Here is a 26,575-nt window from a genome sequence, read left to right as displayed (position 1 = left end):
TTAAAAAAAAAAAAGGCAGAAAATGCTGTGTTTTACCCTGGAAGTTGTTTGTCTGTTTTGTACAATTCCTGCTTTGATTTTCTTGCATTAACTCTCTCTCTCTCTCTTTCTCTTTCTTTTTTTCTCTGCAGACCTTTGTAGTACTAAACAGAGGGAAAACACTCTTCCGATTTAGTGCCACACCTGCCTTGTACATTTTAAGTCCTTTTAATCTGTTTAGAAGAATAGCTATTAAAATTTTGATACATTCATATCCTTTTCATTACTGAATTACCTTTACCTTTGTGTATTCATTGAAAATCTCTTACCTGTCGTCTTGTGCTCAGTCCACGTGTATGAATGCCAGTCCTGCACCTGCAGGTGTGGGTTGGCCTCAGAACATACACAAACTCCTGGTTTTACTGGATGAAAAAGCAGCTCTTTAGCCACATCCAGTGAAGGGAACTTCTCCTTTATTTTCCCTGTTCTTCCCTCAGTGCACACCCGTGGATGAGTTTTGGAACAGATGTGACTTGAGACTGTGCTTCATGTGAAGGAGGGCTAGGCTTTAAGAGCTACTGAAATGGTTCAATTGAATTAAAATATGATTAAATACTAAAATATTACCTAGAAATAAATAGAGTTATTATCTGGAGAACAAGCCACAGCCACCTTGTCTGTAATTAGACACTGACTAATTTCTTGCTCTTTTGGCATCTCTAAAACATCCTTCTAATGGCAAAGCTCTTCCAAAATGTCCCATTGCAGGGCTCAGGGAGCTTTGGAAGCATCATCTGATGGTGTTATTAGGAGAAAAATAGTGTATTTTATTGACTGAGCTGCTTCACCCTGTTTATTTATTTATTTTTAGAAAATGGCTCTAAAATGGAAACACATTCACATGCTTTAGAGGCTTCTGTAATCTCCTGTCCTGTATCTCACATGCAGGAAAAGCTTTTCCATCTTTCCAAAGTTGGCTTTGTGTTATTTCTCGTGGCCTCTCCTCCCCCTGCATGTGCTGGGTGAGGGATGTAGGTCTGTCAGGCTGAGCTGCTGAAGGCTCTTGGGTCTTGGTCCAAGGTCTCTTTGAGTCTCCTGAAATGATTTTGGAAGTCAAACAGCTGGATTTCACCACTCTGCTAGTAATTCAGTAGCTAAAATACACTCAAACTTCTAATTTGGACATTGTGCTGCTCCTCAGATCAGTCACTTGTAACACTCAGAGGGAGCAGAGATGTCTGGAAAGATTCTTGTGATTTTCTCCAAGCTAAATCCTGGTGTCTGTGGATTTCAGCACTGCTTTCCCATGGGCTGTAATAGCAGACAAGATATTTTGATGTTACTCAATAGCCAGGGACACATTTTCATTTAGGCCTCTGAACTGAATTGCTGAGACATACCAGAAAATACAGCATTGATTTGTAGAAAACGAATTTTAAAAGTATGTTACATTTATATAAAATACAGAATTTATTGAATGGTGCCATTAAATGCTATTTATGTAGTCATAGATGTTACATAGCATATAATATGTAGTGTATAAATAAAATCTATAATACAGCATATTAAAAATATATAGTCTATAAATCTTGTATCTAATACATATATTTATATGTATTTTTAGTTTATATAGCATAGAGGTATATGTAATACAGTCCATTAAAAATATATCCATGTATATTTATATAAATAGCTTTATTTCCCATGACTGGTGGAAGCATCTCAGCCCTTATTTGTAGCCCACAGAGAAAAGCCTGGAAATGGTTGAATTTTCTTGCAGTCAGTGATCTTTGGGGACCTTAAGGGAATGTAAAGAGTCACCACGTGTCCCTTTGCTCCTTGACTTTGTCCCACAGTATTTAGCATGATCATTATGTGCACTATTTTGACCAACTGTGTATTCATGACTTTTAGTAACCCGCCCGAATGGTCAAAGAATGTGGAGTAAGTACGAATTGTTGTGTTTAAGTACCAAATGTTGTGTTAGTAAGAACCTCCCAGCACGCTGAATTTGTTCCCTTGAGGACCCTTTTCCTCCCTGTGGGTTTTTTGCATGAGCACTTTGTCTTTTTGGAGCCGTTTATTTAGACCAAAGTGACTGCAATTCTCCTTCTTCTCACGACTAAAAGGGCATTTCCTCGTGGCAGGTACACATTCACCGGGATTTATACCTTCGAATCACTCGTGAAAATCATTGCAAGAGGTTTCTGTATAGATGGGTTCACCTTCCTGCGGGATCCCTGGAACTGGCTGGATTTCAGCGTGATCATGATGGCGTAAGTTGTGTTTTTCCAGGGATTTGTGTGAATGGGAGGGGACGGGGCCTTAGGAGGAGGGTGTGTTTGGAAGGAAAAAGAAGATCAAGGAAAACTGAAATCACACCCCAACCCCCCTCAAGGTTTCTGCCTTGATTTTTCCAAGGAAAGCTTTAGCCTGCTGGGATTTCAGCTCTAAACTGCAGCAGCACTGAGTTAGTGGAGCTGCTGCTGCTGCTGCAAAATAAGGATTTTTCTGAAAGTTGTCTTGATTAGTGCAAGATTTTAGGTGGTTCACGTGCCAGAGGGGCAGATCAGCATAGGAACCAAATATCTTTAAATTCCAGTCTCTACCACTCCTTCCCCCTTGGGCTGTGGCTGGAGGTTGGACTGTGATTAAGCCATTAATAACCTGTTAATAACCTGTTAATAAGCAGTGGTTATTAACCCATTTCCCATGAAGCTGCAATGTCAGAAAGGAGACACTTGATTTTCCTTCTCTTTCTTTTCTCTTGTGCTGGATTGGGCTGATATTGAGGATCATGGGCATGTCTGAGTCACATCAGGAGATACACCCTGAATTCCTGGGTTTTTCCATATTGCCCTGAGCTGATCCTGGCTCAGCCTTAGTCCTGCTGATGGAAACCAGGTCTTTGTCACTGGTGCTCCGAGCTGCTGGTGGAAGAAATATTTTTGCCCTTTTACACTTACTTTTGGAGTATTGCATGGGGCAGGCTTGGGCTCCCCTATTCACCGGTGTCTGATGGAACAGGGATCACAGAGGAAGGCTCAGGAGCTGGATTTCCAAGGGTTCAGAGCACTCAAAGTCAAATGCTTTAATCATATTTCGCTGGATTCTGCACCCGAGTTTGTTGAGTTTCCTGAGTTTTTTGCTCTTAGGCTACTCTACCTTTTAGTTGTTTACTTAAATTATCTGCAAAGAGTTGGGCATTGTCCATGGAAAGCCAATAACCAGCAGCTCCCCAACACTTTAGTTTTACTTCAGAGCTGTCGGGGATCTGCTCTGCCCAATGTGAGCACCCAGTGTGGGCACACACAGACTGAATCCGACCTGGGAACTGGCAATTCCCTTATTTCTCCAGAAGTTACCAAATGTCATCCCACCATCTTTAAAGGGCCCAGGGCATTGCTCTGCAAGGAATGTCCTAAATCCCTCACTGGTCTCTGTAACCCTCTCCTTTCCAGAGGCCAGGCTTTGCATGTAGGCTCTGGTACAATCCTTTTTGTGTCAAGGGCATTATTTAAACCCCACTAAGAGGGCCTGAGTTTTTTAAAGCCCTTGAGGCCTTTCTGCACCAGGAAAAATCTTGACTATTGAGCATTTCTTTGATTTTTCATAGCAGGTTTCTCCCCACGCAGCACAGAGGAAATATTCTCTAAGCTGGGGTAAAATTTAACCCTGTTACTTTGCACTAAGCCTCTTCTCCCCTGTGTATCTTGGGTTTCTCTGCTTGTAAAAAGGGGAGAACCAAACCTTCCTGTAGCTCACAAGCAGACACTGAAGCATAAAGGATTAAAAATGGAGGATGCTAATTGAAATGAAGGATGCTAATTAAATTGAAGGATGTTAATCAAAGCAGAAGATGATTATGTTTTCTTAAAAACATGAAGTGAAGCGAATATACCTGAACCCGCTGATCTGAGGTGGTCGTACAATCACGGAATCATGGAATGGTTTGGATTGGGAGGGACCTTAAAGCTCATCCAGTTCCACCCCCTGCCGTGGGCAGGGACACCTCCCACTAGCCCAGGTTGCTCAGGGTGATGTCACCAAGTCTCCTCAAATATTTGGCACTTTTACAATTGCCTTCTTCTGTAGAGATGGCAAAGTTTCAAGTTCTCTACAGGACTGTGCGGAGTTTGGGGCACCACAACAGGAAAAACATCTAAAGCTGTTGGAGAGGGTCCAGAGCAGGGACAAGGGCATGGGGAAGGGTCTGGAGGAGTGGCTGAGGGCTCTGGGTCTGTTCAGCTGGAGAAGAGACTGAGGGGAGACTCATGGGGGGCTGCAGCTTCATCCCGAGGGGCAGCTCCAATCTCTGCTCCCTGTGACCAGTGGCAGCACACGAGGGAATGGCCAGAGCTGGGCCAGGGCAGGGTTAGGTTGGATCTCAGGGAAAGGTTCTTCCCCCAGAGGGTGCTGGGCACTGCCCAGGCTCCCCAGGGAATGGGCACGGCCCCGAGGCTGCCAGAGCTGCAGGAGCGTTGGGACAGCGCTGCCAGGGATGCCCAGGGTGGGATTTGGGGTGTCTGTGCAGGGCCAGGGGTGGGACTGGATGATCCCTGAGGGTCCCTTCCAACTCAGGACATTCCATGATTCTAGGTGAGGATGGGTATCCAACCGTGTACCTGGGCAAGCTGGCTGGGGAGTGGAGAGACTTAAACTGTGTTTTGCCTCTGCAACTTTGTCTCTCTCTCTCTTTTCAATGCCAATTCTGAAGCGTTTTAAATCACAAGCTGTTTCCTACAGGCAGACGATTTATGCAAAGGAAGGTGACCCCAACGGTGCCATTAACTCTGGTTTAATTCTGCAGGTATATAACAGAGTTTGTAAACCTAGGCAATGTTTCAGCTCTGCGCACTTTCAGGGTTCTGAGAGCTTTGAAAACTATTTCTGTAATTCCAGGTAAGGCGGCCCCGGTTGGTGTTTAGCTGTCGGGTACAGGCCCCTGTGAGTGATGTATTGCTTTGTCTGTAGTTGTTGTTTTATTTTGGTGTGTGTATTGTCATGGTGTTTTTTGTGTGTGACCTCCCTCATTGCAGATATGTCACAGAGTTTGTGGACCTTGGGAATGTCTCAGCATTGAGAACTTTCAGAGTTCTCCGAGCTTTGAAAACTATCTCTGTAATTCCAGGTGAGAACCATTCAGCATTAAAGGCTGGGCTTGCGTGCATCTCCTCTCTGTATTTCCCCTCCCCTCCTGCACTGCTCATTCCTCAGAAATGGCACTGGGATTTTTTGGATGGGATTTGCAGTCTGTGTAGCAAAGCAGTTTGAAATCAAGGCTCCCAAGCCATCAAACTGTGGGATGAACAAGCTCATCTTGTTCCACCTCCTGCCACGGGCAGGGACACCTTCCACTAGACCAGTTTAATCACAGCTCTGTCCAGCCTGGCCTGGAACACTTCCTGATCCTGAATTCTTGCACAGAAAAGCTTCATGCGCATGGTTTCTCAAAAGTGCCTCTAATTCTAAGGTCGAGCTCCAGGCTCAGGTCTTACAGGCACTCAGACATCTCCAGCATTCTGGTTTCCAGGTGCTCAACCTCTTTCAAGGACAGCACCCGAAATAACTCCTCGATGAGTTTTGGTCTCAGTTCCTTGCTGCTTTGTTCCCTCACGCATTCACTGGCACTGGTGTGGTGGTTCTGCTCTCTCAGGCTGCCAGGGGCCAGCCTGTGGAACTGTAGGGCACATCCCTTTTGTCCCATCCCAGACTGCCAACCCCATCAGCTGTACCTGCCTGTTGTGCATGATGATGGTGATGATGGTGATGCTCTTACGTGGCACCTGCTTTCCTTGCACTCAGTGAGAACATGCTGGAGTGATGTTCCTACTGAGCCTCCCTTCGTGTTTGGTGATATCTAAGAGCAAAAGACCTTTGGTAATTGCTGTTAGCAGTGCCCTGGGCGGGTCTGAAGGGCGGCTCTGATTCTCTCGGCCCGCTCCAGAGAGTAACCGGCTTGCTCGGAGAGAAGCATCGATGTTGAAACCAGTTTTGCCTGTGTTTTGCTTTCTTAACTGTAGCCAAGTGGGAGATGATGCAGCTTTAAGGAGCTGGTTCCTGGCTGTGTGACAGCATGCCTTGTGTTCCCATGGACGGGAGCAGAACAGCTCGGTTTTGGATCATTCTCTCCATACAATTCAAAACCGATGGAGTTTGATTTCAGATGGCAGCGGAGGGGTTGGGGCTGAGCCCTGCTAAGTCCAGCACATTTTTGTGTAATTTTTATTAGAGGGACAATTTGCTGCATATTTTGGTTGAATAAAAGCGATGATTTGCCCCACACAGCCAAGGGGATCCTGTTTGGGTGTTGGGGGCACTGAACATACCTGAAATGCCAAAATTTTGGGGTTTTGTGTCCGTTTCTGGGGGAGGGTTGTCCAGGTGTGTTTCTGCAGCATGTGGGTGCAGCACAAAACTTGCCCCCCCTCCATTTTGTGACAGCAGGAGGAATGTAAAGCGTTTGAGTAATTGGCCTTTTGGGTTATTTAATCTGAAAGCATCTTTATGGGTTTTACTGCTATCATTTCACAGGGAAAAGGTGATTTTTAGAATACACTGAATATTAAAATCTAAAGGGGTTCCCCTTCTGCTTCAGCACATGGAATGGGAATTTTAACTCTGTGCTGAGCTACTGAGAAGCTCATTTTAGTGTTTCGAGTGCCATCTACATCTTCTGCCAATAATTGGAACGAAGGTGTGTTTGAGACGAGATAAAAATGGGAAATATTACCAGAATTTGCCATGCCATGGACAAAATTCCGTGGTCTCTATGGATCTGTGTGACAGGAGCAAACTGTGACACCTCTGAATGAAACCACCAAAATATCCCTTTGGTCTTATGGTTTGGTGGAAAAACTGTATGAAACCGTGATGGTTTCAAGAGATTTTCTATATTGGCACTTGAGTTCCTGTATTTTAATTGCCTGGTGCCATGTGGGGACACACCTGGGTCGCACCCCCATTCCACAGGATCCAGGGAAACTCGGATCCGCGGAGCACGGGGGGATCGCTGCAGCTGGAAGCTGTTGGAGCTGTGTTTGTTGAAGTGTTCCCAGTCTGTGCCTGGACTGGGATCTCTCCTGCTGGTTCCAAAGCCCCTTTCTCCTTACCCCACCTGTGAGGGAGCAGCATCCAGAGCAGGAGCCCGAGCGCTGACGTCCGTGGGTGCATGTGCAGAGCAGAGCCGTGGGATGAGCATGGCAAGAGGTGCTGGGGGTGATGTGTCTGCCAGAACAGCACAAACCTGCTCTGCCTTGGAGCAGGGCTTTGGCATCCGTGAAAAGTTTGGACAATGGAAGTAAATGACACTTCAAAGTAGAATTCCTTTGTAAGGAATGTATCTGCAACCGTTTGGTTTTGAACCTTTATGTTCCTGGTACGGGTCTAACCTCTGTTGGTCTACAAGGGTTTCACAGAAGGAGGAGGTTGGAAGGGACCTGGTTTCTGGTCCAAGATTTATTGCAAAATGTTCATGTGGTCTCAGCTGGAACCTTGGATCTGACTGGCCCCAAATCCAGCTGTGATTCAGTATTTTTTTGCTCATTCCTCCCTTCACTGCTCATTTATAAACCACAGAATCATCCTACTTACCACCAGAAAGGCTGATTAAAGGGGCCTAATTGGGTACTGTTTCTGCATCCAAAATTCTAGCTAGTTTAGACCTGTCACCTAAAAATTAATGCTGAGTTCTCCCGAGTCATGAGTTCTGCCTCTCACGGACCAGACTGGTGTGGGAAACCAGCAGGATTCTGGCTTATGCCTGAGCTTACTTTTGGTACTGAGCCTGTTAATGATCCCAGTGGCCTCAGTAAATCCCAGAGCACCAATGCTCGGGGTGAAATCCTGCCCTGGCTGTGACCAAACCCACCGCTGAAGGGGAAGATTCTGCTCCTGCAAGGGAAGGGAAGTGCTGAGACAGTTTAGTTGAGCAGGAGAAACCCAAGATGTGGCGAGCTAAAGGTATTTGATCTCTGTAAGTTGTAGCCCGTGCCAGTGAGCTCAGCTCAAACACAGCTGAATGTGTCCACGGGGGGTTTGTGGCAGCATATCCCGATCTGATCCTCATTTGGCAAACCCTGTGTGTGGGGGGAAGTGATTCCCCACGTTCCACAGCCTTGCTGCGAGGCTCAGGCATTCTCAGGGGCAGATGTTGGGGTTTTGGTTTGTTCTGACTGTTCCTCGCTCGCCGCTGAGCTGGTTCCTCCATGCCAGTGTTGTACTGGCTGGAAAAGCTGACCCCACACAGGAACCTTCACTATTTATAGCCACAGCCTTTCCCACCGAAGAGTCGTTCTGAGGTACTGTATTCATTTGGATTTTCAGCGTGGTTTCCTTCTACAGGAGTGATTTCTAGTCTTGTTTCCTTCTCCACAGGCTTGAAGACCATCGTGGGTGCCCTCATCCAGTCTGTGAAGAAGCTGTCGGATGTGATGATCCTGACAGTTTTCTGTCTCAGTGTCTTTGCCCTCATTGGGCTCCAGCTGTTCATGGGCAATTTAAGGAACAAGTGTGTGATTTGGCCAATTAATGTGAACGAGACCTTCCTGGACAATGGCTCCAGGGGCTTTGACTGGGAGGAATACACCAACAATATGTGTAGGTATTTCTACAGTGAGGCTCCCTAAAACCTCCTGATTTGGCTCGATGCAGCTGCCCAGGAGTTCCAGCATGGCTCATGCTGGGGTGTGTCTGGTTTTCACAGTAAAAACCCCTTGTGCAGAAGTTCTTCAGGTGGTTTTTTTTTTAATCTGGCCTCGTTGGGACGTTCCTAGTTGAGTTCATCCTTTAGAAGGGTTTGGAGGTGCTCTTTTAGCGAAATAACTTGTCCAAAATATATCTTTACTGATGAATTTCTCAGCAGTGGATTTGGGGGGGCTCTTAAGTGAAGGTTTTAATAGTGTTACAGTCTATTAAATCCTCTAACTCCGTTTGTGTGTGAATGCAATCTCTTCTTTTTCATCTTCAGCAAATTTTTACATCATTCCTGGCTCCCCCGACCCTTTGCTCTGTGGTAACAGCTCGGATGCAGGGTGAGTGTTGAGCTTCATTAGCAATCAATTATCACTGACATTGGCTGAAGCTGGCAAAATACTGAAGCTGAAGCTTTGGAATACTCCCTTCCTCTGTTGGTTCTGGTGCTATTTCACCAGGTTTCAAATTTCTTAATCTAATTACGACTCCATTGCTAATGCAATGTAAGTGCCATTTTCCCTGTCAGGAGGCACGCCTGGCTACCACTGCTTACCAGTGGCATTATTTCCCTCTGAATCCAGTCTTAAGGATCGTCAGAGAAGGGTGCATGGAGGCTCAGAAATGGGAACTTGCCGTGTGCTGTTGGTTTTCCACTTGGCTCTGACCAAAGCTCCTGCTTTGGGCTCCCGTCGGGAGCAAAGCTGCGCGTTGCAGCAGCTCGTTTCTGTAGGACGAGGATTACAGGGCTTTCCTGAAATCCTGCCTCTCAGTCTCCTTGTCTGCTGTCCTTGCTTGACTTGCTGTTTGTTGGGAGAGCTGTGGCAGTGAGCAGGGAGAGCCCTGACCTGGCTGTTGTCCCTCCCCAGCCAATGTCCAGAGGGATACACGTGCATGAAGGCAGGACGGAACCCCAACTACGGGTACACGAGCTTTGACACCTTCAGCTGGGCTTTTCTGGCTTTATTTCGCCTTATGACTCAGGACTTTTGGGAAAACTTGTATCAGTTAGTAAGTAAACACTTTGCTTTGGTGTCGTACGTGATGAGAATTTGGGGATGAAACAGGAAAGGGAAATGTGAGAAGCTTTGTTTTCTTCCTTCTCTCTAAAAGAGTGAGTGCAAGTAAAGCTGCACAGTGAGATTTTTCGGGGGGGAGGAAGGGGACATTACCTGTCAGCAGGTGTTGGGCTTCAAGTCCAGAAGGGAAGGTTGGGTCCAGCTGAGCTGTGAATTAATTCGGGAGGCACCTTAGCACTGGCTGCAGGAGGCTGTGGGCATTCAGCCCTGCTCACAGAGGGTGCTCAGGCTCTTTGGAGGGCAGAGAGTTCTCTCGTGACCTGAGGGTGCTTTGGGGACCTTGCTGAAGCAGCTTTTCCTTGATTTGGTTTGTTTTAAGGGAGTCTGAGCGTTGGGTTTCACACTGTGCCTCTGAATCCTTTTCAGTGTGTATCCCTTGGATGTTCCCTTAGGGGAGGAAGGTGGATGTCACCTTTTGTGTTCATGGCCAAGGAATGTGCAGTGTCTCAGCTCTCTGCAGGGAAAACGCTGAGCTGGGAAAGATTCAGCACTGCTGGATTTTCTTAGAAACATTCAGGTCAAGAAACTTGGGATTGGCCCATGCGTCGCGTGTCAGGGAAGCCCGAAATTGCTTCCCTTTCCCTTTTCTAATCCCTCTGCCATTCCTTTCCACTTCCAGACTTTACGAGCGGCAGGAAAAACCTACATGATCTTCTTTGTGCTGGTGATCTTTGTGGGATCGTTCTACCTGGTGAACCTGATTTTGGCTGTGGTGGCCATGGCCTACGAGGAGCAGAACCAGGCGACACTGGAGGAGGCAGAGCAGAAGGAGGCAGAATTCAAGGCCATGCTGGAACAACTGAAAAAGCAACAGGAAGAAGCACAGGTGAGAAAAAAGGGAATTCCTTCCTGTAAGGGTGGTGAGGCCCAGAGGCTGCCCAGAGAAGCTGATTTTCCTACCTGCACAAGTAGACTATAAAAATCTTAACAAATTCTGACTGCAAGTTTCTTCCAAGGAGAGAATAAACATCTCAGTCCTGCCCCAAAGTCTTTTACTCAGGTGCTTTAAGGCAAACTCTTCCTTAAAGCAGAAAATGGAGCATTAGTCCTGGAAAGATGTGATTTCTTTTTCCTTCCCTTGCCTGCACCCTCAGGCTGCTGCCATGGTCACCTCGGCCGGGACGGTCTCTGAAGATGCTGTGGAAGACGATGGTGGGGGGAGGATGTCTCGGAGCTCCTCGGAGATTTCCAAACTCAGTTCCAAGAGTGCCAAGGAGCGTCGAAACAGGAGGAAAAAGCGGAAGGACAAGGAGCTGTCGGAAGGAGATGAGAAGTGTGACAATGAGAAGGTGTTCAAGTCAGAATCTGAGGATGGCATGAGGAGGAAAGCGTTCAGGCTACCGGATAACAGGCTGGGAAGGAAATTTTCCATCATGAACCAGGTAGTTTTCTGTTCCTTCGCTAATGTTTGTGGTTGCTTGAGGTCAGGATGATATTCTGCTTTAGATTCCTGTTGGCACCTCGAGGGATCTGCCTGCTGTCCTAAACTGTGTTGGGTCAGGAGAACGCTTAGGGCCCAAGTTTATGAGTCTCACACACACTTTCCCTGGCAGGAATTGCTCCTGAGGAATCCAACCAGGTAACTCCTCCACTGAGACAGCTCAAGCAGCCAGGAGTGAGCAGCTCTCACAGTGCAGCCAGCGAGCGAGGGGTGATGGTCTGTGCAGACCTGCAGAGGGAGGGAAACAGATGGAGAGAGACTGTTTACAAGGGCCTGGAGTGCCAGGGCGAGGGGCAATGGCTTCCCAGTGCAGAGGACAGGGTCAGATGGGATACTGGGAAGAAATTCCTCCCTGTGAGGGTGGGGAAGCCCTGGCACAGGTCGCCCAGAGAAGCTGGAGCTGCTCCATTCCTGGCAGTGTCCAAGGCCAGGCTGGACAGGGCTTGGAGCAACCTGGGACAGTGATTCCACCCCCCAATGGCAGGGGGTGGAACGGGACAATCTTTAAGGTCCCTCCCAACCCAAACCATTCCGCGATTCTACAAAACCACGCCAGCAGCTCTTTGTGTCCAAACTTCTCACTCCGTTCCTTCCCTTCTCCCCCAGTCTCTCCTCAGCATCCCCGGCTCCCCTTTCCTCTCCCGCCACAACAGCAAGAGCAGCATCTTCAGCTACAAGGGGCGGTTCCGCGACCCGGGCTCGGAGAACGAGTTCGCCGACGACGAGCACAGCACGGTGGAGGAGAGCGAGGGCAGGAGGGACTCGCTCTTCATCCCCATCCGCGGCCGCGACCGGCGGAGCAGCTACAGCGGCTACAGCGGCTACAGCCAGGGCAGCCGCTCCTCGCGCATCTTCCCCAACCTGCGGCGCAGCGTCAAGAGGAACAGCACCGTGGATTGCAACGGCGTCGTGTCCCTCATCGGCGGGCCCCCCTCCAGCATGCCCGGGGGCCGCATCCTGCCCGAGGTAGCTGCCGAGCTCGGTGTCAGGAGGTCCCAGAGCAGGCCTCCTCCTCCTCCTCTTCATCCTCCTCCTCTTCATCATCCTCCTCCTCTTCGTCATCCTTCTCTTCATCATCCTCCTCCTCTTCATCATCCTCCTCCTCTTCATCATCCTCCTCCTCTTCGTCGTCCTTCTCTTCATCCTCCTCCTCCTCTTCATCCTCCTCCTCCTCTTCATCATCCTCCTCCTCTTCATCCTCCTCCTCTTCGTCATCCTTCTCTTCATCATCCTCCTCCTCTTCATCCTCCTCCTCCTCTTCATCATCCTCCTCCTCTTTGTCATCCTCCTCTTCATCATCCTCCTTCTCTTCATCATCCTTCTCCTCTTCATCATCCTCCTCCTCTTCATCATCCTCTCCCTCTTCATCCTCCTCCTCTTCATCCTCCTCTTCCTCATCCTTCTCCTCTTCATCATTCTCCTCCTCTTCATCCTCCTCCTCTTCATCATCCTCCTCCTCTTCATCATCCTCCTCCTCTTCATCCTCCTCCTCTTCATCCTCCTCCTCCTCTTCATCCTCCTCCTCTTCATCCTCCTCCTCCTCTTCATCATCATCCTCCTCTTCATCATTCTCCTCCTCTTCATCCTCCTCCTCTTCATCATCATCCTCCTCTTCATCCTCCTCCTCCTCTTCATCCTCCTCCTCCTCTTCATCCTCCTCCTCCTCCTTTCCAAGCAGAGCAGAATCCCAGCAGGAGGGGTCAGTGGGTCTCAGCGCCGGCCGTGCCGTCTGTGCTGACAAACAGCCTGAGCTTCCAGTGCCCGTTTCCTTGCTTCCCTAACTCAACAACCCACCTCCCTCCCCTCCAGCTTGCTGGGAAAAAAGGCTTGGAATTGAGTCCTTAATTAAAGGACTATTAATAGTAGGAACCTTGGTGTGTATTGGGGCGATTCATACAGAACTATTTAAAGCTGGGAATGGGAAAACCAACCCAATTTTTAAAGGTAGTTGTGAATATTCTCCACAATAAGATAAAATATTTAAGGATTAAAGGGAAGTACAAACAATCTTTTTTCGCTCTCACTAAATTCAAGGGGCAGCTGTTAGTAAAATAATGAGTTTGTAAAATATTCTTTTTTAATTGTTGAATTCTCCTTGACTGTGGCTTTTTGCAGTTAGTTGAATGAATTGGTATTGAGAAACCTTTTAGTGGATCAGCATTTCAGAGGGCAGGAGAGAAACAAAGCTCCAAACATAGAATATCAGTTAGTGGGGCACGGAAGAATCTGGATCCAATTGAAACAACATCATTTGAGAGAGACCTTAATCAATTGTTTCTGAGGAAATCTGGTTACCGAGCTTATAAATTCCAAGCTGTTTTTTTAGTCATTGGAATTCTTGCAACCTGTTTGACCCTAATTAGTCATGTTAAGCATCAATTCCCTACCTGATTTTGTTCTTCCTTAGTCAGCACATTAATGCAGTGTTTTGCTTCAGTATTTAATCCCCTTTCTAACAGAGCATGGATGTGGTGGGAACAGTGACCAGCACAGTGCACGTGGAGAGAGAAAGTAGTAATTAGCACTTATTGTACTAACTCTGTGTAGAGAGACAAAAACCAGCCCAGTTATCTGTTAGTACCCAGGATTTTCTGTGCCTGACAGAGCCTGGCAGTGCAGAGCCAGAGCAATCCTCGGAGGGAGACTGAGGTGCCTTTGGAAGTGCCAGCTCTGAATCAAGGGGAGAAGGTGATTGTTCCCAAGGTGGAACGACGTGGCTTTACCATCCCCGTTGTGCCAGAAAACCGGCTTCGTCCTGGGCTGGACTGGGAGAAATCCCCATGAGTTCTCCTTGTTGTGGCCGAGCTTCTTTTAGTCTAATTTCCAGATGGAGATTTTGAAATAAATGTTGCTACTGTCAAATTGTAAACCTTATTAATTTGTGTGGCTCAGATGAGGCTGCTGTGGAGTTCTCGCTCTGACCAGCGGGTTGCAGAGCGGCTGGAGGAAGGGTCACTGCCCACCTGTTTGGCTGTAGGACAGAGAATAAATTACACTGTATGTAATTAGGAATGTTCTCTCAAATATAGTCTGTAACTTGTCTAAGGCTGCAGAGCACTGGTCCAACAGAAAAAAGGGCTTGAGTTTTGGTTTGAGCACTGTTGGTGGTTGTGGGAAGGACAGAGGGATATACAGACAGCACAGAATATAGAAATACAGACTAAGTGCTGCATTTCTGGGCTCAGAGTGGGTAAGATACTGGGTAGACTCGAGTCTGAATTAACCATCCTCTGAATTTTTCAGGGTACTACTGAGATCGAAATCAGGAAGAAGCCTGGTGGGTCTCTCTTGGTCTCGATGGATCAGGTGAACGCGTCCTACGGAAGGAAGGATCGGACCAACAGCGTCATGACCGGGCTGACCAACACCCTTGTTGAGGGTAGGTGTGATCTGGGGATTAGATTTGGGGACCCAGGGTGACCCTTGAGCCCCTTCCAATGCCTAAGAAGGGGCTCCAAGAGAGCTGGAGAGGGACTTTGGACAAGGGCCTGGAGGGGTAAGACAAGGGGGAATGGCTTCCCAGTGCCAGAGGGCAAAGTCGGATGGGATATTGGGAAGGAGTTCTTCCCTGTGAGGGTGGGGAGGCCCTGGCACAGGGTGCCCAGAGAAATTGCCCCATTCCTGGAATTGTCCAGGGTCAGGTTGGGCAAGGCTTGGAGCAACCTGGGATAGTGGAATTCAGCTCCCTCTGCTTTAGAGCAGTACATATTCATGCATGGTTTTGCCTAAATCTGCTTCTTTTGGGTCTTTATTAACAAAGAAGTATTTATTAGACCTTATTTTACTTGGTTTTGCATCCGAATTACGTAGAGATGGAGGTAAAGGCAACAAAGAGGAGTTGTAACTTTACAATAAAGAGGATGCAGTGTGGAGATCAGAGGAGTGAGGCAATGTCAGGTACGGGTGTTCTGTCTTCTGTCATCTCCCAAGCACTGGAGAGACCTTCCCTTGCTACAGTCCGTGGGAGAAAAGCATTGGAGCTACACTGAGAGCTGCAGTGTGACAGCTGTCAGAAGAGAAAGGGACTGTTGGATGGTGGGAATTCTGGAATGGACAGCACATGGAGATGAGATTTCCCAATATGTTCTGCAGGAGCCAGCAAGAATTTATGAACAGCAGCCACATGCGGTTGATGATCTCAAATTCCTGCTGTCTCCTGCAATAAAATTGTATGAAAACTAAATATACTTAGAAACAGAGCAGGGTTTTGCTGCCGCTTCCCTCCTGCGCAAACGCCTACGGGCTCCAGTGCCACGGGCCTCTTTTTAACTTCAGAAATTCCAAGGCAACTAAACACTAAGCAACCAGAGAACCAATGGGAGGGAGAGCACAGTGGTCCTTTCCCTCCCCATAAAGAATAAAAGTTGAGGGTGCACAGCTGCACAGCCTGACTGGAACCAGCAAGTCAATAAATGGGGGCAGCTCCTCATTTGTATTTCTTTTTTTCCCTAAGCACTTGAGATAAGCCAGTGTAAAAAAGAAAAAAAAATGGACACAGCATTGTGTTTGATTTCTGTAAATGGATGTAGTTAGTCTTAATCAGGTTATTCCTGCTGAAAATCCTTCGCAGCGTTATGTCATCTCTTTCCTCTTTTAGACCGTGTCTGTGTTCAGCACAGAATCCATCTCAGTTATTTAAAAACTGGCACCAAAAGCCGTTTGGAATCTGTAACTTTGATTTTAGCTGTTTTACCTTGATCAGTTTGGAGTTAAATATAGCCCTTCATTTGGAATAATTTGCACTGAATCATCCTGGTGGGGCTGAAGCACAGGGTTCGGACAGCAGTTCTGGTGACCCGGTGCAGGTGCCGTGTAGATGTTGTGTAGGAGCAAAGGAGAAGTCACAAAGCTCAGTAAAATCATGAAATCCCAGAATCCAAGAATCCTTGAAGCTGGAAAAGAGCTCCAAGGTTGTTGGGTGTAACCTGTGACCGATCCCCGTGCTGGCACCCAGATCAGAGCGCCAAGTGCCACATCCAGTCATTCCTAGGACACCCCCAGGGATGGGGACTCTGCCGCCTCCCTGGGCGCCCCTTCCAAACCCTGCCCATCCTTTCCATGAAGAATTTCTTCCCAATGTCCAACCTGCCCACAAACTTGACCCAGCTCTTCTCTCGTGTCACCTCCACGGCCATTTTCACGAGGTTGACACTTTTGTAATTCTTCAGCCTCAGAGATGAAGCCTGACCTCTGTTGTGTTTTATACCTGTAGAGCTGGAAGAGTCCCAGAGGAAGTGTCCCCCTTGCTGGTACAAATTTGCCAATATGTTCCTGATCTGGGAGTGCCATCCATACTGGATGAAGCTGAAGGAGATCGTGAACTTAATTGTCATGGATCCTTTTGTCGACTTGGCCATCACCATCTGCATCGTGCTGAACACGCTGTTCATGGCCATGGAACACCACCCCATGACCCCCGAGTTCGAGCACGTGCTCTCCGTAGGAAATCTGGTAAGAGAGCAGTGGTAAACACTCCCTGCAGCTCTGCTGCTGCTTATTGATGTGGACTTAGGCTTAGAATAAATTGCATTGTCAATACTTAGCATGAAGATCAGAAAATAAGCAAGAATCACTCTTTGCCTGTTCTTTGTCTGTCTCTCCTCCCCGCTCCAGGTTTTCACTGGGATTTTCACAGCAGAAATGTTCCTGAAGCTCATTGCAATGGATCCATACTATTATTTTCAAGAAGGCTGGAACATCTTTGATGGGTTTATTGTCTCCCTCAGTTTAATGGAGCTGAGTCTCGCAGATGTGGAAGGACTTTCCGTGCTGCGATCTTTCCGACTGGTATTCCATATTCCAGCTCTCTTTCAATGTTGTCATCATGGAGCTACTACAAAGTTTAGAATCATAGAGTTGGAAGGGACCCACGAGGATCATCCAGTCCAGCTCCTGGCCCTGCACAGACACCCCAACAATCCCACCCTGTGCTTGAGAGTGTTGTCCAAATGTTCTTTGAGCTCTGGCAGCCTCGGGGCTGTGCCCATTCCCTGGGGAGCCTGGGCAGTGCCCATCCAGGGGAAGAACCTTCCAGCCTATCCCTCCCCTGACACAGCTCCCGCCGTTCCCCTCACATAAGAAATTTTTCCCATTTACAAAGGACAAGGGAAGACCCACATTTTTCTGGGTTTGGGGAGGACAGAGATTGAGTGGTGCTATTTTTTATGGGCTCTTCTTTCTTCATCACTGCTCTTTACGAGGTCTGAGCAGCAGCTTGTTGCATTTGGGCAGGGAAGGGTGACCTTTCCTTTGGGAAGGGAGATCAGCGTGTGGGGAATAACTAAGCACAAAACGCACAAGCCCAAATTTCCAGAAAGGTTAAGCATTCTCTGCTCCCTGTGACCTCAGCAGCAGAAGCATGGACTTAACCTTTACATAAAATACAAGTTGGTTGTTGGTTAGGAAGTTCTGCTTGATTTTCCTCTTTGTTTAAGATTTGTCTGTTTTGTTTTGGCTTTTTTTTTTTTTTTTTGTAGCTGAGAGTCTTCAAACTGGCCAAGTCCTGGCCCACTCTGAACATGCTGATAAAAATCATTGGTAACTCAGTGGGTGCCTTGGGGAATCTGACCTTGGTGCTGGCCATCATCGTGTTCATCTTCGCCGTGGTGGGAATGCAGCTCTTTGGCAAAAACTACAAGGAGTGTGTCTGCAAGATCAATGCGGAGTGTGAGCTACCCCGCTGGCACATGCACGATTTCTTCCACTCCTTCCTTATTGTCTTCCGTGTGTTGTGTGGGGAGTGGATTGAGACCATGTGGGATTGTATGGAAGTGGCAGGACAGGCCATGTGCTTGATTGTCTTCATGATGGTCATGGTCATCGGAAATTTAGTGGTCAGTAAATGGTTACTGATGGGCTTTCTTGGTTGCCTCTGGGTGGGGTAGAACTCGGGGAGACCCCAGGATGAGGGAGTGATGGTTTGTGAGTCTGTTCCTACTCTGTTGAGGTCCCTCTTGGCCTTTGATGTGTCGAGAGTCCCGCAGACTTTGGTAGCACAATGTTAAAGATGTTCTTTGCTTGATGAGGACCTTAAAGAGCTGCCCGTAAATGAAGCGTTTGGCAATAAAAGCTGAAGGTATGAAACCCTCAGTCGAAGGGGACAGACCTACACCTGACCTGAGGGACAGAAGAAGCTAAAAGAAGCAAAACCTGGCATTTTAATTACCAGGAAATTAAATAATTTGGTGCACAGGGGAAGGTCCTGAAGTGTTAAAATGAGGATGGAAGCTTCTTCTAAAACCTGCCCACCGGCTCAGTCATGAGGTACTGTGGTGTGCAGGAATGGGCTGTGAAACTGCACGGCCTGTTGTGTGGGAGGTTGGACTAGATCATGATGGCTCCTTCTGGCCTTAAATTTTACGAAGAAAAGTCTGTGGAGGAAAATGTGAGCAAGAATGAAGTCACACGAGCAGTCACAATTCCTCAAAGTAGTCGTCTCTGAGAGGTCCTGTCTTGCCAAAGGGTTTTGATAAAATAAGTCTTGGGGATGTGGGCAAGGAAATAGAGCTGGGAGTGATCACTCAAAATGCCAAGATTTTCCCCGTTTTCTTTGAGGCAGAGATGGGACTAAATCAGTAAAGCTGAGTTTAAATCCCGTGGGGATTAAATCCCTCTCTGACATCTGCAGTCTGGATCCTGCCAGGGGTTCAAGTCAGGGACCCCTGGGACCCCTCAGAGCCGTGTGCTGCACCAGGGTCCCTGCTCAGGGAACTTGTTGCAGCATCAGGGTCTCATACCTTGAGCCTTGGGCGCCTGGATAAGGTTGTGGGACACCAGAGCTGGTTTTCAGTGGTGTTTGGAGACAGCTCTGCAGCATCAGCAGGGCTTGGGTGCCGAGTGCTCCCTTTCAGCCTTGGGAATACCCACCCTGTGTGTCAGTCCAGCATCACCTCTTCCCTTTCAGGTGCTGAACCTGTTCTTGGCCTTGTTGCTGAGCTCCTTCAGCGCAGACAACTTGGCAGCCACGGACGATGACGGGGAGATGAACAACCTGCAGATCTCGGTCATCCGCATCAAGAAGGGCATTGCCTGGACCAAGGCCAAGGTGCGGGAGTTCATGCAGGCTCACTTCAAGCAGAGAGAGGCCGACGAGGTCAAACCCTTGGATGAGTTGTATGACAAGAAGGTGAACTGCATCGCCAACCACACCGGGGCTGATATCAACAGGGACATCGATTACCAGAAGAACGGCAACGGCACCACGAGCGGCATCGGCAGCAGCGTCGAGAAGTACATCATCGATGAGGATCACATGTCCTTCATCAACAACCCCAACCTCACCGTCCGCGTCCCCATTGCTGTGGGGGAATCGGATTTTGAAAACCTCAACACAGAAGATTTCAGCAGTGATACAGATCCTGATGGCAGCAAGGAGGTGGGATGAAGTGCTAAAAATTCTTTCGAGTCGTTTAGCCCGCTGTGAGAACCTCTGGGCAGGCAGAACTGCGTCCTTCCAGCACAAAACTGATGTTTGTGTTATGGTGTTGTCTTTGCACTCAAGGCAGAAGTTTTCTTGTGCTAGGAGCTCTATAGGAAGCAACAAATACTTGTGAATGTATATAATTATAATGTAAAATACATATAATCGTGGAATGGCCTGGGTTGAAAGGGAGCTTAAAGATGATCAAGTTCCACCCCCCCTGCCGTGGACAGGAGCACCTTTCATAGCGTAAATACTTAATCCTGCCTGTCCTGTTAACGTGAGACATAAGCTGGGTCAGGAGCTCCGTGATGAAAGTGAGGAAACAACTTTGATTACAGTAAATGTGGTGAACAAATGGCTGAGTCCTCGTGAAGTTTGATACTTGTTGGGAACTGATCATTGACTGGATTGGGGTTTTGTGTTGCAGAAACTCGACGAGACCAGCTCCTCTGAGGGCAGCACCATTGACATAAAGCCTGAAGTGGAGGAAGTCCCCGTGGAGGCACCAGAGGAGTACCTGGACCCAGATGCCTGTTTTACAGAAGGTGAGAAGGGGGTGAAGGAAGAGGCTTTGGGGATGTTCTGGGGACCAGTCTGCTGTAAGCTCACCCGAGGGTTAGCTCAGCCTGGATCAGGGCTGGCTCTCAGCTTTTCTCAAGGCCCTTCTTGGTGAACTAATTCAGAGAGATTTGCAGAGTGAAGCTCTCAGAGATGCAGTTGCCATTGCTAGGATGCAGATCATAGAATCCTGCCATAGTTTGGCTTGGAAGGGACCTTAAAGCCCATCCCAATTCCACTCCCCTGCCATGGGCAGGGACACCTTCCCCTATCCCAGGTTGCTCCAAGCCCCATCCAGCCTGGCCTTGGACACTTCCAGGGATCCAGGGGCAGCCCCAGCTTCTTTTGGCACCCTGTGCCAGGGCCTGCCCACCCTCCCAGGGAGGAATTTCTGAAGAATTATAGATGGCCTGATGATTTTTGTGCAGCTGATGCCTGAAGTACTTAGAAGCAGAGTACTTTTCCTTTCCTGTAACTGGCCTCGATGTCTTTCAAGAGCCGATCCGTTACAGGAATTCCCATGGCAAAGATGCTTTAAATGGTTCAAGGTTATTTTATCAGCAAGTTTTCCATTTGTCTCCTCAAGAGCGTGGACCTCACCAAATAGAACGAGCTGATCTGTTCCCAAATGGATGTTAATTCTGGTGCCCAGACACAGAAGTGGCAGAACAATCCTAAAATCCTCAAGAACGCAAAAGTTTTAAGTGATACTCAGCATGTTTCATATTGGTGGCATCAAAACTGCTTCTAGACAGTGAGAATTTAATGTGTTTGCCTTAAACCCTGTGTTACCTGAGTGAAGGTGTGCCCTGTCCCCTGTTACAGGTTGTATGCAGCGCTGCAAATGTTGTCAGGTCAATATTGAGGAGGGGCTGGGAAAGTCGTGGTGGACCTTGAGGAAAACTTGTTTCCTAATTGTGGAGCACAATTGGTTTGAGACTTTCATCATCTTCATGATCCTCCTGAGCAGTGGTGCTCTGGTGAGTAAAATATGTGTAGTCCGGAGGTGTTGAGCTCGGGGACGTCTGATTGTGCACAGGAAGTTTTGGGAAAAAGCAAACTGGGGGAATTCTTACATGGAGAACAACACAGCTCCATCGTGGTACTGTACAGAAGCTTTTATTGGTGTTTTTAGTTTAGTTTAAATGAAGAACAAAGCCTTCAAATCGGGGTTCTGATCCTAGTGCCTATGTTTGATTTATGGTTTTTGTATATATATATTTATCTCATCTATAACTGTGTATTTAACTCATCTCAGTATCATTTGAAGCCTCTGCATAACGACATGGAACTGTGGAATAAATCCCATGTAATGACACGAGCACCTGGTTGTTTCCCAGGCTTTTGAGGACATTTACATAGAGCAGAGGAAAACCATCCGGACCATCCTGGAGTACGCGGACAAGGTCTTCACGTACATTTTCATCCTGGAGATGCTGCTGAAGTGGTGTGCCTATGGATTCGTCAAGTTCTTCACCAATGCCTGGTGCTGGCTGGATTTCCTCATCGTGGCTGTATGTATCCTCTCCTCCTTACTTCTGCTTGGGGGAACGGTGGTGGTTGGAAGAACGCTGGGAACGTTTCCTCCCGAGATCCGTCCTGACTGAATCGTAGATTTAACGACGGTTCAGTCCCAGATATCTGTGAATTCCCAAATCAAGTGATGCCTTTTCCTGGTCTTAAAATCAAGAGTCAAACACGGTTAGAAGGGGAAAAGGGATTTTAGCTTGGGATTTATTTTAAGGATCCTTAGGTGCACACGTCCAGGTCGAATGCACCGAAATGCACCCTGCAAAATGCACACCCCAAAAGATTGGGTATATCATTGTAGGTGTTACTAATTAGCAGATCTATCAAAGATTCCCCAGTGAGAGGCTCAAGTGAGCCCCCCTCCCCAAGGAGCCTTCTCCTGGATGGTTCTATCTTGGTTTACAGAATGTGTTCTGGAGAGGACCTTGGGCTCTGGGGCACACTGATCCCTGGCTACGAAGCTTCTAAAATGTTTAATCTCTCAGCTTGCCAAACAAGTCCAAGAATGCAGGGAAAGAGCACTAAGAATACAGAAGCTGTAAAAAAGGTATAACAGGGGTATAATAGAAAAGGCAAAAATCTTGATGGCATCACAAGGATAAAACCCTTGAACCCTTTGGGTACTGCCAGTGTTTCCTGTGCAGCTGTGGGATTTCTGCCCTGCAGGCACCAAGGAGGATTTTCCAGCCCTTGGCTCTTTTGCTCTGCTGAAAATAGAATTTCTAGGAGACCTGCCCATGTATGGAGCCCCTGGGAGGTGGGAGAGCTGTGCAGATGTGCTATCCCTTGGTGACATTTCGGGGAGTCGCGTTCTCTGTAATCATTTTCTTGCTTTAGTAATGATGAGGGGGTGATGAGGCAGCAAAATCTCCCCATCCCAGCGCCCCACCAGGTCTGCTCCGACCATGGGGCGCGTGTGTTTGTGAGAATCTCCGTACTTGGGAAGCTTATTGTGCACCAGGAGGTTCAGCATCATCCACCCTCTGTTCAAACAAAGTTCTAGTGCCCAGGAAAGAAGCAGCAGGATGGTATCAAAGGAGAAGGACGGCTCCGAGGTCGTAGCATGAGTGAGGGACACGGGCGGTCGGGACAGAGGCGCCCTGGAATCCCCCTGGAATCCCCCTGCAGAACATCTCGGGAGGGAGGATAAATCTGAGAAATAAAAGGGGGAGAATAAATAATAGAATTAGAAGAAAAAAGACAACAGGGAGAAGCTTTAGCAATAAATTTGGCTCTGAAGCACAGCGAGGGAATTTAAAATAAAGGGAATTTGTGCTGTCCAGAGTGGTAGAAAGTTGTGTAATTCGATAGGAAATTCCAGAACCAGGAAATTTAGAATCCCAAGTGCTTGGATTCTTTTAAAGTGTTTCATCACATCCATCTGGGAGTCAGTGGCTGTAGTCACTGCCCCAAGAGCAAGTGTGTCAGAAAAGAATTACCAATTTTTCCAAGCTTCTCCTTTGGAACATTCTGTGTATGATTCAGTTGCTGTTCAGCACCATTATCACTCTGGAAATATTCCTGAGTAGGTGGAAGGAACTGTGCTTGGAATTCAGGGGCAGAAGTGACTCAAACTGTGTTTCCTGTAGGAAAATTGAAATTTGGAATTCTGGGGTTTTTTTAAAATCCTCTCTGGTCCCCTCAGCACCTTTCCTTGGACACAACCTGCACCTTATAAGTCATTTTCTGGCAATAACCCTGGATCTCTCTCACTGCCTGAAGATAAAGTACCAGTTTAATTCCAGTTGTTTTGGATGAAGTGCAGTTTAATGGGCAGATGTGGTACAAGTTTAATTTCCTTCCCAAGTATCTGGGGGTGGAGCAAAGATCAGGAACTTCCCAGGCAGGTAACACAGGTACGGGGGGGGGAACAAGTGTAGAAGGATTTGAAATTCCCAGGGCTTTAGGAGGAATTCCTGTTTTCCCTCGGTGTCGTGGACAGAAGAGTTGCACGTTTTTACCTGAAAACCAAAAAAAAAAAAAACCTGAAATGTGACTTTGAGATGCCCAAATATCCCTCAGCAAAATCTCAGCAATGCTTTGTGTCCTGTATCTGTTGAATCACATTTTTTTTAACCCAAATTTTGTGGCGTGCTGTGGAAGGGGCTGGAGCGAGCCAGGACGGCAGGGAACGAGCCTTTGCATCCTAACAACGCTCTTGGATGTTATTTTGCAGGTTGCTATAGCATTGTCCAATTCCCCTCCTCCTCAACCCCATTCCTGGGTGTGTTTGTGAAGACTTTTCCTGGGTAATAATGAAGGATTCTGCTTTTCAGTCAATCTGGGATTCCCTTTGTCCGACCTCGGTGCCTGCTGTGTCTTCTGTTGGAATGTCCTCAGGGAATAATCCTCAAAGATCCCCAAAAGCTCAAACAGCCTTTTCTGTCACGGTCTTAAGTGTCCTGCTCGGGAGTAAGATGTTATCCCGAGGGGAAGAAGCTCTAAAAATGAGGATTCTGTCTTCATGGCATCATGGAATCATGGAATGGTTTGGGCTGGAAGGGACCTTGAAGCCCATCCCGTTCCACCCCCTGCAGGGACACCTTCCACTACCCCAGGTTGCTCCAAGCCCCAATGTCCAACCTGGCCTTGGACACTTCCAGGGATCCAGGGGCAGCTTCCAGGGATGGGGCACTTCCAGTGTTACATTTTCAGGGTAAATAGGCCACATCTCCAAATCCATCGGATTTTTAGATTTGTGTCCAGGATTTTAACTTACTGACGTTGCCAAGGGCTCGGTCCTGGCCTCACTGAGCTAATTCTGCCTCACAAAGACTTTGTTGGAACCTTTGGGACAGCCCTGGGATCTTTGTTGGAACCTTTGGGACACCCCTGGCGTGGTTCAAATTAGTGGAGTTTTGGAGTCGGATGGAAAAACCAAAGTGCCATGTGGCCTTAAATCGTGGCCACTTATTTTTGGGGCAGATACCACAGAATCACGGAATGGTTTGAGTCGGAAGGGACCTTAAAATCATCGAATGCCAAGTCCCTTGCTGTGGGCAGGGACACCTTCCATATGAAGCTGGAAAAAGCACATGAGCCACACGCCCAAATAAGATGAAATCTCAATTTTCCCACACATTTTATGCATTCGAAATCTGGGTCTGGTATTTCCCTGAAATAGGCGTGGAATTTAGGATCATCCTCATAATGAATTCTGCTTTATTATTCCAGTATCTCTTGTAGAAAAGAATGATGCATAGGAAGTGTCCTATTCTGAGAATTCAGTTCAAACCCCACCTGTTCCAGGAGGAGGCCCCGTGGTTTTCTGTTGTTTGTTGCTGTGTGTGGATGTCTTTTTTTCCCTTAAGAAGGGTTCACGTCTCTCTTCTCTGTGTCTGTAGCGTGACACGAGCGCACAGCGGCAGCTGATGTGTCTGTAACTGTTTCCCTGTGGCCAAGTCACACCTGTGACTCGGTGGGTTTAAGGATGTCTGATCATTCCCACGTTCAGAGCCCAAATCCCACCCCAGGCTGCTGAACAGGTTCTCCTTGGAGTACGGACCTAAAAGCCGTGCCGTAGCTCAGCACCCGAGCCCGAGCAGCTGTCAGACGGCTCCTCCCTCGGGGTCGCTGCCGGGCACGACTTGGAGCGGGCAGAAAATGCAGTTTGCTTCGTGTGCCAGGCAGGGAAAAGCCCGGCCCGCTCGGGTTGGGAGGCAGGAGAAGCCGGAACGGGGCTCCGGAGCGTCCGCGGCAGAGGGACGCGGTCCCCGGTGGCGCGGTGCCCGCGGAGAGCTTGGCGCAGGTGTGCAGTGTGTGTATTTATCTGTATTCTTTCTCATAGGTACCTTTAACATTTGTCTGGCTTAAATTTCATGGGCGCCGCCGGGATCCTGCAGCCGGTAAAGGGCGAGGGTAAGGTTTTTGTCATCGTTTGGGCTCTTCCTTCCGACAGCCCCTCTCCGTGTGTGTCTCTGCCTCTCTCTCTCACTGATCTCTCCCCTCTGTTCTTTTCTCAACCGCATTATTTCCTTCCAGGTCGGTTCAGTCAAGTGAAGTAGGCAGCTGGTGTCATGGCTTCGGTATTTGGGGCGGCCCAGGTGGCTCCTGGGCTGGGCAATCAGGGCTAGGGGATCCAATCTAACAGTCTGGAACCTTTTTTTTCTTTTTTTTTTTTTTTCTTTTTTTTTTTCTTTTTTTTTTTTTTTTTACTTTCTTTTTTCTTTCTTCTGTTTTTGTTTTTTTTTTTTTCCTATTTTTTTCTGGCTTTTTTTCTATTTTTTTTCTATTTTCTGTGTAGGTCTCTTTAGTCAGCCTTATAGCTAATGCCCTGGGCTACTCGGAACTAGGTGCCATAAAGTCCCTTAGGACACTAAGAGCCTTGAGGCCTTTAAGAGCGTTGTCCCGATTTGAGGGGATGAGGGTAAGATGCCATTAGCAGCTGATCCTTCTGCATGCCCGTGGAGCGGTTTTTTTTAAAAGCATGCTAGAACTGATCAAAACTGGTGGAAAGAAAATTCCAAACAGAATCATGATGCAGCTGCTGACTTGATCACCTCTACGTGGATGTACCCTCACCCTGCCCACCGCTGCACCCTCCCCTCTAACAAAGGGAGATGCATAAGCTGCCTCATTACATTAATTACTGGCCCAAACCACCTGCCATTCGTAGCCGATGTCGACACTTGGCTGTTCTCATTTGGCCTGGCTTTGACCTCGAGCATCCGAGGGGCTTCTCAGCTGTAATATCTTTATCTAGGGAGAATCACCAGGTGCAAAGAAGCAGAACTGGAACCACCTCAGGGTCTCCAGCCCCTCCAGGTGTTGGCTGTTGGTGGAATTGGATTGAAAGACTCTGTCTGAGGGGGTTTTAAAAAAGTAACCAGGGGAAAAGGCTGCTGCCTCTCGTGGGTCACTGCAGGAAGGGACTGG

General features: G+C 47.8%; 1 protein-coding gene across 3 annotated transcripts in view; it reads left to right on the top strand.

Annotated features, from left to right (window-relative positions):
* SCN8A (sodium voltage-gated channel alpha subunit 8) overlaps nucleotides 1–26,575 on the top strand; it is a 56,437-nt gene that overhangs the window by 18,178 nt on the left and 11,684 nt on the right. The window contains exons 3-21 of one of the 3 annotated variants that reach the window (XM_068997480.1): nucleotides 132–250; nucleotides 1,834–1,923; nucleotides 2,127–2,255; nucleotides 5,019–5,110; nucleotides 8,356–8,577; nucleotides 8,948–9,011; nucleotides 9,540–9,681; nucleotides 10,369–10,575; nucleotides 10,844–11,131; nucleotides 11,797–12,156; nucleotides 14,434–14,569; nucleotides 16,403–16,641; nucleotides 16,804–16,977; nucleotides 17,667–18,023; nucleotides 19,094–19,564; nucleotides 20,040–20,157; nucleotides 20,996–21,150; nucleotides 21,511–21,684; nucleotides 25,944–26,066. In XM_068997480.1, the coding sequence (XP_068853581.1) occupies nucleotides 132–250; nucleotides 1,834–1,923; nucleotides 2,127–2,255; nucleotides 5,019–5,110; nucleotides 8,356–8,577; nucleotides 8,948–9,011; nucleotides 9,540–9,681; nucleotides 10,369–10,575; nucleotides 10,844–11,131; nucleotides 11,797–12,156; nucleotides 14,434–14,569; nucleotides 16,403–16,641; nucleotides 16,804–16,977; nucleotides 17,667–18,023; nucleotides 19,094–19,564; nucleotides 20,040–20,157; nucleotides 20,996–21,150; nucleotides 21,511–21,684; nucleotides 25,944–26,066 (3,660 nt within the window). Of the gene's footprint in view, nucleotides 1–131; nucleotides 251–1,833; nucleotides 1,924–2,126; nucleotides 2,256–5,018; nucleotides 5,111–8,355; nucleotides 8,578–8,947; nucleotides 9,012–9,539; nucleotides 9,682–10,368; nucleotides 10,576–10,843; nucleotides 11,132–11,796; nucleotides 12,157–14,433; nucleotides 14,570–16,402; nucleotides 16,642–16,803; nucleotides 16,978–17,666; nucleotides 18,024–19,093; nucleotides 19,565–20,039; nucleotides 20,158–20,995; nucleotides 21,151–21,510; nucleotides 21,685–25,943; nucleotides 26,067–26,575 lie in introns of those variants that run through there. The other 2 variants (XM_068997478.1, XM_068997479.1) reach the window with 2 other exon arrangements.

The sequence above is a fragment of the Aphelocoma coerulescens genome, chromosome 29, assembly GCF_041296385.1.
Source record: "Aphelocoma coerulescens isolate FSJ_1873_10779 chromosome 29, UR_Acoe_1.0, whole genome shotgun sequence".
NCBI lineage: Eukaryota > Metazoa > Chordata > Aves > Passeriformes > Corvidae > Aphelocoma > Aphelocoma coerulescens.
This window is presented reverse-complemented; position numbering and strand designations above follow the sequence as displayed.